Source organism: Mauremys mutica, chromosome 8 (assembly GCF_020497125.1).
Source record: "Mauremys mutica isolate MM-2020 ecotype Southern chromosome 8, ASM2049712v1, whole genome shotgun sequence".
Classification (NCBI taxonomy): Eukaryota; Metazoa; Chordata; order Testudines; family Geoemydidae; genus Mauremys; species Mauremys mutica.
This window is the reverse complement of record NC_059079.1, coordinates 43116515-43131696: the sequence shown is the minus strand read 5'-3', so window position 1 is coordinate 43131696 and position 15182 is coordinate 43116515. Positions and strand designations below refer to the sequence as shown.

Below are 15182 nucleotides of genomic sequence, written 5' to 3'. Positions count from 1 at the left end.
GCATTTGCAGCGCTGTTGGGAGTGAATCATTATGGGCAGCTATCCCAGCATTCAAGTGGCAGCAACGTGCTTTTCAAAAGAGGGGGGTGGGGTGGGGGTGTAGTGTGACAGGGAGCGTGGGAGGAGAGAGAGAGTGGATTTTTGGAGCCAACACTGTGTGTTAGCTTCCTGCCTTGAAAAAATCAGAAAATGTTTCCGACCCCTTAGTCTTAACTCTTAATTGCAAACAGCCTGCATCTTCTCTGTCAAGCAAACACTCAGTCCCTGCCTGCCTCATTCACAGGGGTTATCTCATTTGATTGATCACAGCAAACAGGAGCTGTGTTGGTTTTTTAGATAAGCAGCTCTGGTAGCAACGAGCCAGAGCTCCGAGTTCACAACAAAACAAAGAGAGGCTGCATAACAAAACAAAGAGAGTAATTTAGTTAAAAGCATTCTGGGATATCTGCTAATACCCTGGAGGCCAATAACAGCACTGGTGTGTGTCCACACTTGATGAGCAGCGCTGGATCACCAGCGCTGCAATGCTTATTCCCCATGCAGACCCAGGTGTACGGCCAGCGCTGCAGCCAGGGAGTTGCAGCGCTGGATGTGCCCTGCAGGTGTGGACACTTACTAATTGCAGCGCTGGAAAGCCTCCACCAGCGCTGCAAATCTCAAGTGTAGCCATACCCAGAGAATTTACATGGTTCCTGCACCCCAGGAGGCCTTCCTGACTTGTAAGACACAGACATCCCTTTGGGGATATAAGGAACAGGCTATGGCTACACTTGCACTTCAAAGCGCTGCCACGGCAGCGCTTTGAAGCGCTAAGTGTAGTCAAAGCGCCAGCGCTGGGAGAGAGCTCTCCCAGCGCTGTCCGTACTCCATCTCCCTGTGGGGAATAACGTACAGCACTGGGAGCCGCGCTCCCAGCGCTGGGGCTGTGACCACACTGGCGCTTTGCAGCGCCGCAATTTGCAGCGCTGGAGAGGGTGTGTTTTCCCACCCTGCTGCAGCGCTGCAAATTTGCAAGTGTAGCCATGGAGAGAGACACTCCATCTTTATCATTCACCTTAGGAGACAAAGGAACCAAGCAATATGATTTCTGTGATGGGTTCTGGCCATCAGAAGCTGGAAGAGAGACTGTGGGTGAGAGAAATCATCTTAAACCAAGACTTTATTATGCTAGATTAGGTTTTAGATTTTTAGATGCATGTGTTCACTTTTATTTACTTGTAACCATCTCTACTTTTATGCCTTTCACATGGTGTCACTTAATCTCTAATTCTTTTGTTAATAAACGTGCTTTGCTTTCATTATAAATCCTCAGTGCTGTGTAAATTCAGTAAAGCGTGTGCTTCTAGAAAGGTTGGAGTGTTTTTACTATCTCTCTGTAAAGCCAATGAACCAAATGCTTTCCCTATGAGGGGCTAGTGAGATGGACTGGTCCTTGCAGTATTACCACTTCGGGGCGAATTCAGGACTGCAAGCATACTAAGGTCAGCCTGTAAGGAGTAACCCAGGATAGGCAAAGCCAAGGTGAGGGTTGTGAGCTGCAGGCAGTCTGTTGAAGTCAGAGCTCTGGACCAAAGCTACAAAGCCACAAGAAATGCAGGTTTACAAGGCAGACGACTGAACCCCTTATTGGCCTGGGTTTGAACCCCAAAATACTACATTTTTTAGGTGCCCAGCTTTCAACATCTGGAGTGAAATCCTGGCCCCATTGACGTCAATAAGAGTTTTGCCATTGACTTCAGGATTTCACCCCATCCCTGCCCTCACAGTTTCATAGAATATCAGGGTTGGAAGGGACCTCAGGAGGTCATCTAGTCCAACCCCCTACTCAACAGGACTAATCTCCAGACAGATTTTTGCCCCCAGATCCCTAAATGACCCCTTCAAGCATTGAGCTCACAACCCTGGGTTTAGGAGGCTAATGCTCAAACCACTGAGCTATCCCTCCCATGCCCAGTGTACCTATTGACTTCAACTGTGTGGATTTTCTTCTCAAAATCAGTTGCTAAAGTTTCTTCCCTAAAATTAGAGATGACTATGGAAATAAAATTGGTCTTGGGTATTTGTAAAACACTTCAAGATTTTCAGTATTACAAAAGTACAAAGGTTGATATAGTAATATAATAATCTTCTGTATTCAAGTTCTGTCATCCTTGCATATTCTGGTTTATTTTACTAGTTAATCTCCAGTAGTGATTCCAGACTGGTGCCTGGATAGAAGCATAAAACTTAGGACAATCTTGTTCCTTTTGCAATGTGTAATATGATCTCTTGCATGCACCAGTCCAGAGGATCTCTTTAATTATGTTCTTGCTTACTAACTATGTTACTATTTTATTGCCTTATTTGTATACTGCCCAAAATGTTAGGGGTTCTGCTAACACAGAATGGGACAGGTTTCTCTCTCAAAAGAGCTTAAAATTTAAATGGGCTATATACAGATACGGGGAAGGAGGGATAATGACGAGAGAGCTGGAGTTAGGAGGCACGTGGAAGGAATAAATGGAACCGGTTATTGGATTGCTTAGTTGTAGAGTAAATGCTTTTTTAGTAGGAAATTGGAAGGTCATATGTAAGACTGTGAGGAAACAATGAGTGTTTGATGTATACGTAGGTGGTGAGGGAGGCTTCATAGTGTACAGTAGTGGCTCTCAACATGTTCCATACTGGGACTGTCTATCCAGTTAGCAATACAAGAAGGGCATGATATTTGTGACAACTACCTCCGCTTCTCTCAAAGTTATCTAAGCTGAAAACCCCTGTGTAGAGGGTCCAGGGGAAGGACTTCCTGGTGTAGAGGGGCAGTATAGGAGTAGAACACACGCTTGTGGAGGTAGGAGATAGGAAATGTTGTTGCAGTTACTTTTAGAAAAAGGTCTCTTTCTATAAGTCTATAATATATAACTAAACTATTGTTGTATGTAAAGTAAATAAGGATTTTAAAATGTTTAAGAAGCTTCCTTTAAAATTAAAATGCAGAGCCCCCCGGACCGGTGGCCAGGACCAGGGCAGTGTGAGTGCCACTGAAAATCAGCTCACGTGCCGCCTTGGGCACGTGTGCCATAGGTTGCCTACCCCTGATCTAAGTCCTATCTGATTTTAATGCCAATATTACTTTTTTTGATGTAATGTTATTTTGAATTGTTTTTATAGCTGTTCAGGTATACTTGTAAATGGGATATTATTATTTGATTCAAACATCTTATGTCTTTCATGAATGATGCATCTATAATAACTGGTATATGGTACTTGGAAAAGTTTTCATGGCTTTTCCTGTAAAGCTTGTAATAGACAGCATTGTGCCAATTTTGCGTGAAAATCTCAGCATTATTTGACAAACTCTTGTGTAGTTTTTTGTTGGCTCTGCAGCCATTCATTTGAAGGAGAAATGCACTCTGTTAAAAGGAAGTCACACAGTTCCAGAGACAGCCTTTACATATTTCAGCAAAAGGGTGTGGCTTTCTTTTTTTCTCCAAAAGTGTTATGTACACTAGAACATATTATTGTTCTATTTCCATAAAATTCTGGAGTGAGACAGACAGCTCGTTGTGTTGAATCACAGCTGTCTGACATCATTTTGACTTTGTGGCTTGAGCTATGATATGACATTAAAAGGAGGAAGGTTTGGCCATAAAGTTGGAAAAGCCAAGACATTTTGAATTAATGCTGCCTTAAAACCACATCTTGGCCATGTTGTGCTTTGCAATGTAAAACTCCCCAGGCTAGTATCTGTGGCCTAATTTTGTTTAACAATATTACATTTATAAGTAACTTTCGCTAACTGTTTTGTTCAGTTCTTATTCTGTAATGGGGTCCCCCATAGATTTGTATTAAAATAATATAGAAATAATTATATAAAAAGGGATACTTCCTAGGTGCTAACAACTTTAACTATTTAAAGTGTGTATAGATTAGGTACTTTTCCTAGTACTGTGAAGTGTTGTTTATCTGATTATATCTTTTGGTTCTTGTAGAAAATGTTCCAGAGGAATTGCGAGAACCATTTTACACAGACCAGTATGACCAGGAACACATTAAACCACCTGTTGTTAACTTGCTGCTATCTGCTGAACTCTACTGTCGTGCTGGAAGTCTTATTCTTAAGAGTGATGCTGCAAAACCACTTTTGGGTCATGATGCTGTTATCCAGGCCTTGGCACAGAAAGGTCTTTATGTCACTGATCAAGAGAAGTTGGTAACAGAAAGAGATCTGCACAAGAAACCCATTCAGATGGTGAGTGTGGCTTTTGTATTTTTTTTTCTTGGTGCTCCTAATAGTAGTATAATTAAAACTTTATTCTGTCACTGGGTTTGTTTACATGTGATTGAGAGAAAGGGGTTGCTGTTGGTTGGTTGGTCATGCAGCATATTCAAAATACAGTAATGAGAGATGTAGCATAGCTGTCTGTTCACTACAAAAGATAATTTAGAAGCAACTCTATTAAAGAAATAATCACAATGTGACTTCAGTACATAAAGTCGAGCTGTTGGAGACATCTTACTTTATTTGTATTCCACTAGTGACCATACCCCAATCAGTGTGCTAGAAGTTATATAAATGAGTAAACACAGCCCATGCCTTGTAGGATTTGTGGACTCCCTAAATGAAATCCTGGCCCCTGTGAAGTCCATTGCAAAACTCCCCTTAACTTCACTGGGACTAGGATTTTGCCCCGGCTCCTAGATCTAGTGAAGATAATCTACAGGTTAGTTCTGTTTCTCTCCCTCTACTTAGAGAGCAGATTGGCTATGAGGAACCATCTCTTTTGTTGTTCATAATTCCTATTTCTAGATACATTGTGGAGGAAAATGGCTTGAAAAAGTCATCAGCCTAATAGCTGACCCTACAGCTTCAATTTTCCCTGAATCTCTCTGACTTGGAATCTACTTTCTGAAATCTGCTCACCACTACATTTGGTAGTTTTCATGGCCTGAGCACTTCTGTAGCACTGGTCTGGGTATACAAATATCCCTGCACAATAAATTCATTAGAAACCTGAGTTGCTAAAATTCTTTTTTTTCATTCAAAAGTGTGAGATTATTAGCAAGCAGTTAACATGACTTAATCTGCATCATGTTTATATTGCCAGGAAATATTTAGGCCTATTACTTAGTTATTTTAAAAAATTCACAGAACTAAATTCCTTAAAGCGGTTTCAGGGTTTTTTTTTTTTTTAAATGGATAACTCCCTTCATCCTTGCAGGGTACTCTGTTTTGAAGACACCAGTGTTCCAAAGGTTGTAGCAAGATAAGGGTTTAGCCAATTTTTTTTTCTGAACAAAGTGAACATTGAATGCAATTTAGTTGTTTTCTTCATTTCGTGTTCTATATTACTGTGAAAGCAATCTAGAGCAGTGGCTCTCAAACTTTTTTACTGGTGACCCCTTTCACCTAGCAAGCCTCTGAGTGCGACCCCCCCCATATAAATTAAAAACATTTGTGTGTGTGTGTGTGTGTGTATGTGTGTATATATATATATATATTTTAATACCATTATAAATGCTGGAGGCAAAGCAGGATTTGGGGTGGAGGTTGACAGCTTGCGACCCCCCGCCATGTAATAACCTTGCAACCCCCCAGTTTGAGAACCCCTGACCTAGAGACTTTATTGTGGAAGCCTACTACCTGCTTTCTCAGTGACCTGGATCACAACAAGCACACAACACCTGTGCTCAAAATTCTGCACTGCTGGGAGGCAGGGACACAGGCTGGGGCTGCTCAGGCCCCATGCCCAGGGCAAGTGGAGGGACCCAGGCTCCCCCACAGTGCGGCTCTCCAGCTCCGGTGGGGGGGTGGGGCTTGGAGCCACAGTCCAGCCATGGGAACAGCTGGGCAGGCAGCTGTGGGGAGCTGTGCGGCAGACCCTCCACCTGTCCTGGTCAGAGGACCCGAGCAGCCCCCAGCCCATGTCCCTACCCCCCAGGCTCCCTGCCCAGGGCAGGTGGAGGGTCCGTGCTGTGGTTCCTCACAGCTGTACACCCGGCTCTTACGGTCAGACCCCTGAGCAGATGCAAAATTTGTATCTGCATCCACCTTGCTATCCACAAAAATGGTCCACAGATATAAAGCGGCTACCCGCAGATTTTACAGGGCTCTATGGATTGGGTTTATTATATTTGGAGATTCATCATCATATTTTGTATTGTTTCTAAAATTATGTAAAAGTCTGGCAGATGCATTTATAAAAATCAGTACATAAATAAAATAGCCATAGATACAGACAAAATACTTGAAACCTTTCTCTTCGCCACCTTCTCTCAGAAATCGAAAAGGTAATTTTTATATTGGCTAGTTTCCTATCTAATGGAGACCTGAAAACAAATAACTCAACTGTCCTTTTTGCAAACATGAATTAAAGGGATCATCCCCAACCTTTTAATAATATGGGAGAAAATAGTTCTGACATTCTCTTTCTGCTCAGGGTAGCTTCCTCCGAAGTAAGGAGCGAGTTATGTGGTGTAAGACAACTGGTAACATACTGTTTTGAACAATGCACTGATAGTAGCAAGGGAAGACCATGTCATAGAATTCTGGAGCTTCCACATAGTCCAAAGATGGTTATTTCAGATATATCCAGTATTCTGGACAAATGGAGAGTGAAAAACACCCCCATATAGTAAACTAACTAATAAGAACAAACCCTGCCATGCAGCTGACATGGTTCAAGACATTTGTAATGTCCAAAGCTTGATAGAGCCTCTGAGAACCACTCTAGTAGCCAGAGATGGCTCTCTAACAGTCTCGAGGGAGCTTACATACATATCTGTGTTTAAACTAATTGTCAGTGGCCTTTTTTCATCCTACAGGAATGGTGCTTCCTATCCTCTCCCTCCCATTCAATGTAATTTCAGCACCGTAAATATTCAGTTTACAAACATAGTGACTGGAGCCCGGAGGACAGAAAATCTATCTGGTCACCTACCTGGATTCTTCAAATCTTAGAAAAAAAATCCCATCAGTACTTTGAGGCTTTAATGGTTTTGTTTTGAAGTTCCAAACAGGTATAAGGCCTTCATGTCCATGAGAAGTAGGGATGGGTTTGTGTCTAGGAAATGTATAAAGTGGTGGATGTTCAGCTGTGTGTGCTTAGAGCAGTAGATTAATTCAACTGTGTGAGGCTTAAGAGAGCATGGGAACTTCTTTCCTTGCTACCTGTAACTTCCCTCCTTAACTCCCTCACCTCTCACTATAAACTTGGACTTTTATTCAGAACACCTATCTCTTAACAGTTTTCTGTGATGCAACTCCACCAGGATAGGGGGGCTCTAGTGCAAAAAGTGTTTGAAGTCATCATGTGGTGGTTGCTCTTCTGTATTTGAGTCAGAAGATATGTTAGAATAGGCTAGACCTGGTTCAGTTTTCAACTGTAGAAAGAATTATTTGGGGAGCAGCTGCAGAGAGGGAAGAAATTAAAACACAACTGAGCCTTCTGTTGTATGTAGTGGAGGTTTTTTTATGTTTGTTTTTTTTTAATTTATATGACTGTCTGTCTTCCACCAGTTGAACTAAAAGCAGGAAGCAGAACCACTGGTTGAACCAAATCAGAGAAAATGTTTGACATTTTGTTTTTAATGCCTTCTGCAAAAAATGTCTTATGAAACATGACTTTCCCCTAGTTTTGAACCCTTTAATGTAGGGGTCTCAAACACGTGGCTGGCCCGCGGAGTTATTTCCTGCGGCTCGCCATAGGCACCGACTCCACCGGCAGCCAAGCTCTCCTCTCCCCACCAGTGTACTGCGTCCCCACTCCTTTGCCTACCTCCCAGCACTTCCCAGTTGTTTGGTGGTGCTTAGGACTTTTCAGGAGGGAGGTGAGAGGAGCAGGGATGCCGGGCACTCGAGAGGAGGCGGAGAAGAGGCGGGGAAGGGGTTGGAATAGAGGCAGGGACTTTGGGGAAGGGGTTGGAATGGGGATGGGGCTGCATGTTTGAGACCCCTGTGATAGACTGTTAGGGGCACCCGGAACCATACCCCATTGCCCAGCGGTCTCTCTGTTGGGGGTGCTGGGCACCCAGAGGTCTCCCCCTCTCTTCATTGCCCAGGGGTCTCTCTGTTAAGGGTGCTGGGCACCCAGAGGGTCCCTCCCCCCCCATTGCCAGGGGTCTCTCTGTTGGGACACTGGACGGTGTCTGTGTCGAAGTGGACATTTTCTGTAACATTTTTATAATTCCTACGCGAGCCTCAGTTTCGTTCTCGACTTTGCGCTGTGACCGGGGGTGTGTGTGGAAAGGGTTACTCAGTGCAGGAGAGAGTCAGTGCCTATGTCGGGCTGCAGGAAATAACTCTGTGGGCCGTGTGTTTGAGACCCCTGGTGTAGATCATCATAAGTGTTACTGACTACATAAGGAATAGTTACAGGTGTTTATATTTTATTAAAACCCCTCTTTGCATTACAGTTTTAAAAAAGTTAATGCATTGACTTTTAATAGCATACTATATTACTCTTCATTTTTTTTCATTTTTGACTATACTTTTGTATCGTTGTATGAAAAGGTTTCAGTGATGCGGCCCTCGGGCCAATGTACTGGTCCTTATGTGGCCTTTGTGGTAATTTGAGTTTGAGATCCCTGCTTTAATGATTGGTTTATTTACATGTATAGTATTTGCCTTTATTTTTTCCCTAGGAAAAACAAAGTATTTTTCAGTCTATATTAATGCAGTACTTGTAAAGGGATTTTTTTATTCCACGGAGAGATCATGTCAGGTGTATATTTTGTTTTGTTTGAGGAACTGTGTAATATTAAACTTCAGTGAATTGTTTTCTTTCTTCTGGTTTCAGAAAGCATGTCACATAACATTTCATAAGTATTGTAGTCTACTGGAACTTTGTTATACATTTTTTTCTAGATGTTATGTTTTTGCTGTCCAATAGCTACATATTTTCTCATACTGTAGTAGGCTACAACTTTATTGAGCTGCATTTTGCCTCATCAATGCTGCCATTGTTTTAAGAAAGGTCTTCTCAGTTGTTTCCCTTTAATTTGATATAAACTCCAGGACCAGCACTATGTCCTGGCCTATTATAAAACAAACTCGTTGATGATCTTAAGTATTTGTATGATCCCCAATGGGATGGACTCTATGAGAGCAGGAAAAGTAAATTCCAACCCTAATTCACACTTACAGGTAGAATTTTAACAAGGGCTTCCAGGGACACCCACAATAATTCTTCATATTACCATGCCTCTCCGCAGCAAATCTTAAAGGTTTCTCTTCGATGAAAAAAGGTTGTTCCCACTTAAATTACTCTAATTGCCTAAGCAATAAAGGATAAAATGTAGAATCCAGAATTGGGGAAGAAAATCAACTTTTTAAAAAAACTAATATTTTTTCTCATAATAGAAAGTTTGTGCTCTTTAGCAATATAATTTTTTTAAGACTTTCAAGGTGATCACAGTTAAGATGCAGAATTGCCTGTCTTAAATGGGCAAATTCCATTTGTAATAAACTATCCTGGCACTTAAAGATGGAAAACAGTGCATTTTTTTCACCTGCAAATACAGTTGTTACAACGGGACAAATTATTTTTATATTTGGTTATTTAAGAGTTCAGGTTTACTAGGTAAAATAGTGAAATAGATTTATTTAAAAACTCCCGTATATATTTGTTTATAAGCCAAATATTTTTGGTAAAAAAGTGATGCATCAAAGAGTGGGGTCAGCTTATAAATGGGTCTACACCAAAATTTGATGATTTTAAACTCTATGGAATCCTTGAATTGAATATCTAATACATTGTCGTTTCGTTTACCTGGAGCATCTGCAGGCATGGAGCCCCTCAGTTCTCTGTGGCCGCGGTTCGCCGTTCCCGGCCAATGGGAGCTGTGAGAACACCTCTTCCCGCAGCTCCCATTGGCTGGGAACGGCGAACCGTGGCCACAGGGAGCTGAGGGGCTCCGTGCCTGCAGACGGTCCAGGTAAACAAAACGTCCCGACCCACCAGCGGCTTACCCTGATGGCCGGGAGACGAAGTTTGCCAACCCCGGAAATATAGGGTAGGCTTATGAAAGGCTCATACAGTTTTTGCTATTTTTACCTAACCATCTTGGGGGGTCGGCTTATAAATAAACGGGCTACTGAACGAGTATATACGGTAATCATTTCAGACACAATGTACATAATCAGTATGTGAACTGATCTTAATTTTCATATTCCCATATTGGTTGTACTTTCAAAAAAGAAAAGCTTTTTTTAAAAAAAACTTTCAACTGCAAAATTGTCATTTAAAATATTTTAGGTTTTGGCCTTTAAAAGTCAGATAATAACAGAATACTGAAATTGGCAGGAAAGGTGGACTTAGTTCTTGAATACTCCCACTATTTTGAGACATTTTATGTCAAAATATATCCACTCTAACAGTGGACCAGAGCCATATTTGGAGGAATAGAGAATTTCATGTTCTATATTAGTACTGAATTATCTATATAAAAGTATTTATTATTACAAGCCCAATCAACTTACTAGTATTTTTAACATTAAGTGCTCCATTATGTTTGTAGGTCAGTTATCCTTGTCCTGTGAGTGGGAGGGATACTCTTTTGTTGTAGAGTTGATAAAAATCTACATAAACACTTTTTTTTCACGGAGTCCCTTGGTGTGCTGTATAGACCCCACACTGATGAGTGAGGTGTCTGGCAATGTTAAACATGGATGATAGCTAAGGCTAAGTTTTTGTCAGATATTTTCAGTAAAAGTCATGGACAGATCATAGGCAATAATGAAAAATTCATGGAGGCTTTTGACCTGTCCTTGATTTTATTAAAAATACCTATGATAAAATGGGTTGGGGGGGGGGCTCCGAGCTCCTGGGATCCCCCTTGCCACCCACAACAGCTGGGAGCTGCTGGGGTCCCCCTTCTGACCACAGCGGCTCAGGAGCCTAGGGGGTCCCCCCTGCTGCCCATGGTGGCCCAGGAGCAGAGGGGGTCCCCCCTGCCGCCCGTGGTGGATGGGAGCAATGGGGATCTCCCTGCTGCCCATAGGGGTCCCCGCCACCGCCTGTGGAGGCCAGGAGTAGTGGCAAGGTGCTGCAGCTCCCAGCTGGTGCTTTGGAAACCACCGATTCTGTGACCTCCATGACTAAATTACAGCCTTAATGATAGGCCTTTAAAAGGGAGGAAACTGCAGTCAGTGGGGGCAGCGGAGGAGCAGGATGCCTAAGCAGGAGACTGCTGAAGCTACTCCTGGAGCCATAAGAGGAACTTGCATGCAGGAGATCTTCATCCTGACCCTATGGGGAGTGCAGCAAATTCCCAGGAGAGACTTCAGAACGCTCGCAAGGGGCAGGCATGGTATACCTGGACTTCAGCAAGGGTTTTGACACAGGCCCATATGACCTTCTGATAAGTAAGCTGAAAGAAACGGGTGCTCAGTGGAACTACCATTAAGTGGATACATAATTGGTTAAACAACCACAAACACAGAGTAACTATTAATGGAATGATATCAGATTGGAGGGAGGTCTCAAATAGGGTTCCACATGGATCTGTTCTGGGTCCGGTGTTTAATATCTTTATTAATTACTTGGATTTAGGAATAGAGAGCATGCTGGTGAAATCTACTTTGGAGGATAGAGCTAAAATTCAGAGGGTTCTTGATAAATTGGAGAACTAGGCTATAGACAACAAAATGAAATTCAACAAAGACAAATGTAAGGTGCTACGCTTCTGGAAGAAAAACCAATGCATAAATACAGAATGGGGGATAACTGGCTTGGCAGCAGCACTGCTGAGAAGTATCTGGGAGTAGTGGTGGATCACACATTCAATATGAGTCAGCAATGCGATGCTGTTGCAAAAAAAGCAAATGCAATTTTAGGTCGCATTTACTTAGGCATAGCACGCAGGTCACTGGAGGCGATAGTACCACTCTACTTGCCGCTGGTTAGACCTCAGCTGGGCTGTAGTGTCACCAATGTATGGAAAGGATGTAGAGAAATTGGAAAGGCTCCAGAGGCAAGCAACAAAGATTATCAGGGGGATGGAATGCAAGCCATATGAGCAAAGGCTGAAGGAACTGGGTATATTTAGTTTGGAAAAGAGGAGATTAAGAAGGGACATGATAGTGGTCTTCAAATACTTGAAAGGCTGCCATATAAAGGATGGAAAAGTTGTTTTCTCTTGCCACAGAGGGAAGGACAAAGAGCAATGGGTTCAAACTGAATTATAGCAGATGTAGATTAAATCTCAGAAAAACTTCCTAACTCTACGAACAGTAGGACAATGGAACAGGTTGCCTAGGGAGGTTGTGGAAGCTCCTTCACTGGAGGCTCTCAAAAGGAGGTTGGGTAGCCATCTCTCTTGGATTGCTTAGCCACAACAAATTCTGCATCTTGGCAGGGGATTGGACTAGATGACCCCTGCAGTCCCTTCTAACTGTATAATTCTAAGAAGTAAGGAACCAGTGGAGCCACCCAGTGCAAGTAACTGGGTTGTGGTCAGGTTCTCCCATCATCTGGGAGAAAAACCTCAGGGCAATCCTTTACAGGTTCACACATTTGACTTGTCTTCTGCTTGCTCTGTCTGATCCTAGACATGAACAATCTCTAAATTATCCAATTTACATGTTTTGAGCAAAATGAGCCACGTGAGAAAGCAGAATTGTAGCATGGGAACCTTTTGGATTCATTTGTTGACTAACCTTTCTCGTTCAGGTGAGAAGGGATTGAGCAGGCATAGTAAGGATTCCTTCTTTTGCTCTCTGCATCCAGGAAGGAGTTCTAGGGATGTGAAAAGGATATTATAGCATGATGTGGCATCATTATATGATGCCATTTTTCTGACAACACAATTATGTGATAATGCAGTATTACAGTATAACAATAAATCATCTTGATGTGACTTAGTAGCTTTTTGCAATTCTGTCAAATGACAGTGTATCTCCTCAGGTAAATAAAGAGAGAGAGAGTTTTCAAATACTTATAAATTGCAAAATTTTCATATGAATCTGCCCATGTATCTGGTTAGAGAAAAATTCTTAAACCATTGTCCATCCAGGTGCAGGGGATATGCACTGGAGAGAGGGGAGACAAGCCTGTTCATGTTTTGTGGAAGGTTAAAGAGCCCAGAGTGCCCCTACTGCAGGCCTGGCATTTTGGGGAGAGGGAGCCAGGGATCCACACAGTGGATCATCTGGAAACACCTCCCACCTGTCTTCTTCCTGCATAGGGAAATGTAGACAATTTGGCTTCAAAATACATCCTGGAGTCTAGAAAATCGTGAACAGAGCATACTCTGCATCTAACTTCACCTATCTTTAGACAAATGAGCCATGTCTCCAAATGTTTCCATGTATAGTCATTCAAATACAGGAAGATGGGAGTGATACTTTATGTCCTAAGTATCATCTAATAAATGTATTTATAAGGTCTACTAAATTTTGAACTTTTGTCTGGGAAGATACTGCTCAATTACTCAACCCTTTATTCACTGTAACAATCTTAAATTTTCACACATGCACAGTGATTTATAAAATATTTTAACTTAAATCAGTAAACGGTTCCGCAAACATTAATCCTCACTACACTCTTATAAAGGCAGTCAGGTATTTATTCTCCCATTTTTGCAGTTGTATAAACTAAACAGAGATTAAATGACTCAAAAAAGGTACCAACAGCAAGTGAGCGGAAGCCTTGGGATGAGAACTCAGGACTCCCTGATTTCCAATGTTCTTCTACACTGCCTTTCATGATAAATTTTGAACTAAATCTTATTTTGATATTTTGTAAGTGGGTGTATACTGTTATTACTATTAAAACAGTTCAAAAACCTGTGAACATACTGTTTCCTTTTTTTAATTGGTTGTTTCTGTCTACAGTAGACAGAACCATCATTTTTACACGTTTAATGTATTTTAATAGCTAGGAAAAGGTTATGGTTCTCTCTGAATTAGCATACTTTTGAGGCACCAAGAAAGATGTTAATAACACTTACACACACACATGCACAAAAGTATTTCTAAATTATGCTGCTGGTTTTATCAAGGCTTGATTTTAAATTTAAAAAAAAGGCTTTGTAACAACCATTCTAATATTTGTTATCCTCCATTTAGTTGCAGCTTACCTTCTTTTAATACCCCTTTTAAAAAGTGCATTCTGTGAAGAAAACTGCTTAAAATCATTCTCCCAACACAGTCTGTCTAGATTTATTTAAGAAATATCTCTTGGTATGCTAAAATGTTAACTTCTACGTTGAAGTCTTCAGTGGTCATTATTACATTTTTGTTCAGCAACTGGAATGGAACTTTGAATGTGCCAGTATTGGTATCTGTAGCCCGGGTCTATAGCTCTCTGTAATCCAATAAGAAAAGTTATGCCCCAATGCAGATTTTGGTCTCTTCACAGAATGTTTCCATTTGAAATGACATCCCTTTTCTCCATCTCATCAGAGGACTCTATATCTCATACCCTGGGGAAGGACTCTAGAGGTTATATACCCCTCACCCAGTAAGTTTGCAACTACATGCTGCAGATCCTGGAGTTTCATGTAACAGTGTCAATTGCTGTTGAATTAATTTAATTTTTACAGCATCAAAAAGCATAACTGATACTTGACAGAGTGAAAAATAAGGCATGGTTCCTTCCCTGAAGAGCTTACAACAAGGGTGGGCAAATGTTTTGGCCCAAGGGCCACATCTGGGTGGGGAAATTGCATGCAGGGCCATGAATTTAGGGCTGGGGCAGGGGGTTGGGGTGTGGGAGGGCGTGTGGGGTGTGGGACGGGGTGCAGTGTGCAGGAAGGGACTCAGGGCAAGGGGTTGGGGCACAGAAGGGGTGCGGGGTGTACAAGGGGGCTCAGGGGGTGGGGGTGCAGTGTGCAGGAGGGGGCTCAGCGCAGGGGCTTAGGGTGCAGGAAAACTGCAGCAGGGGGCTCAAGGCAGTTCCCCTGCTTCTGATATAGAAAATGTTACCTTTTTCTCTCATGTGTAAATGTGGGTGCCAGCCGCTTCTGTGAGTGGCACAGGGCCCGCAGCGCCACCGGGGTGGCAATCCTGCAGGCCGGATCCAAAGCCCTGATGGGCCGGATCCAGCCCACAGGCCGTAGTTTGCCCACCTCTGTGCTAGATTCTCCAGAGTTTAATCCACCACTTTAACAACTGATGATAATTCATTCTGCTGTTACCTCTCTCCGTGTAGCATACATGTTGACATATAATCTGGGGACTCTGTTGTACCATGTGACATTGT

At 42.3% G+C, this 15182-nt stretch overlaps 1 protein-coding gene across 2 annotated transcripts in view; it reads left to right on the top strand.

Moving 5' to 3' along the window:
- Window positions 1-15182, top strand: part of CAMSAP2 (calmodulin regulated spectrin associated protein family member 2) — a 176618-nt gene that overhangs the window by 11092 nt on the left and 150344 nt on the right. For both annotated transcript variants that reach the window (XM_045027112.1, XM_045027111.1), the window contains exon 2: window positions 3972-4231. In XM_045027112.1, coding sequence (XP_044883047.1) covers window positions 3972-4231 — 260 coding nt within the window. The remainder of the gene's footprint in view (window positions 1-3971; window positions 4232-15182) is intronic.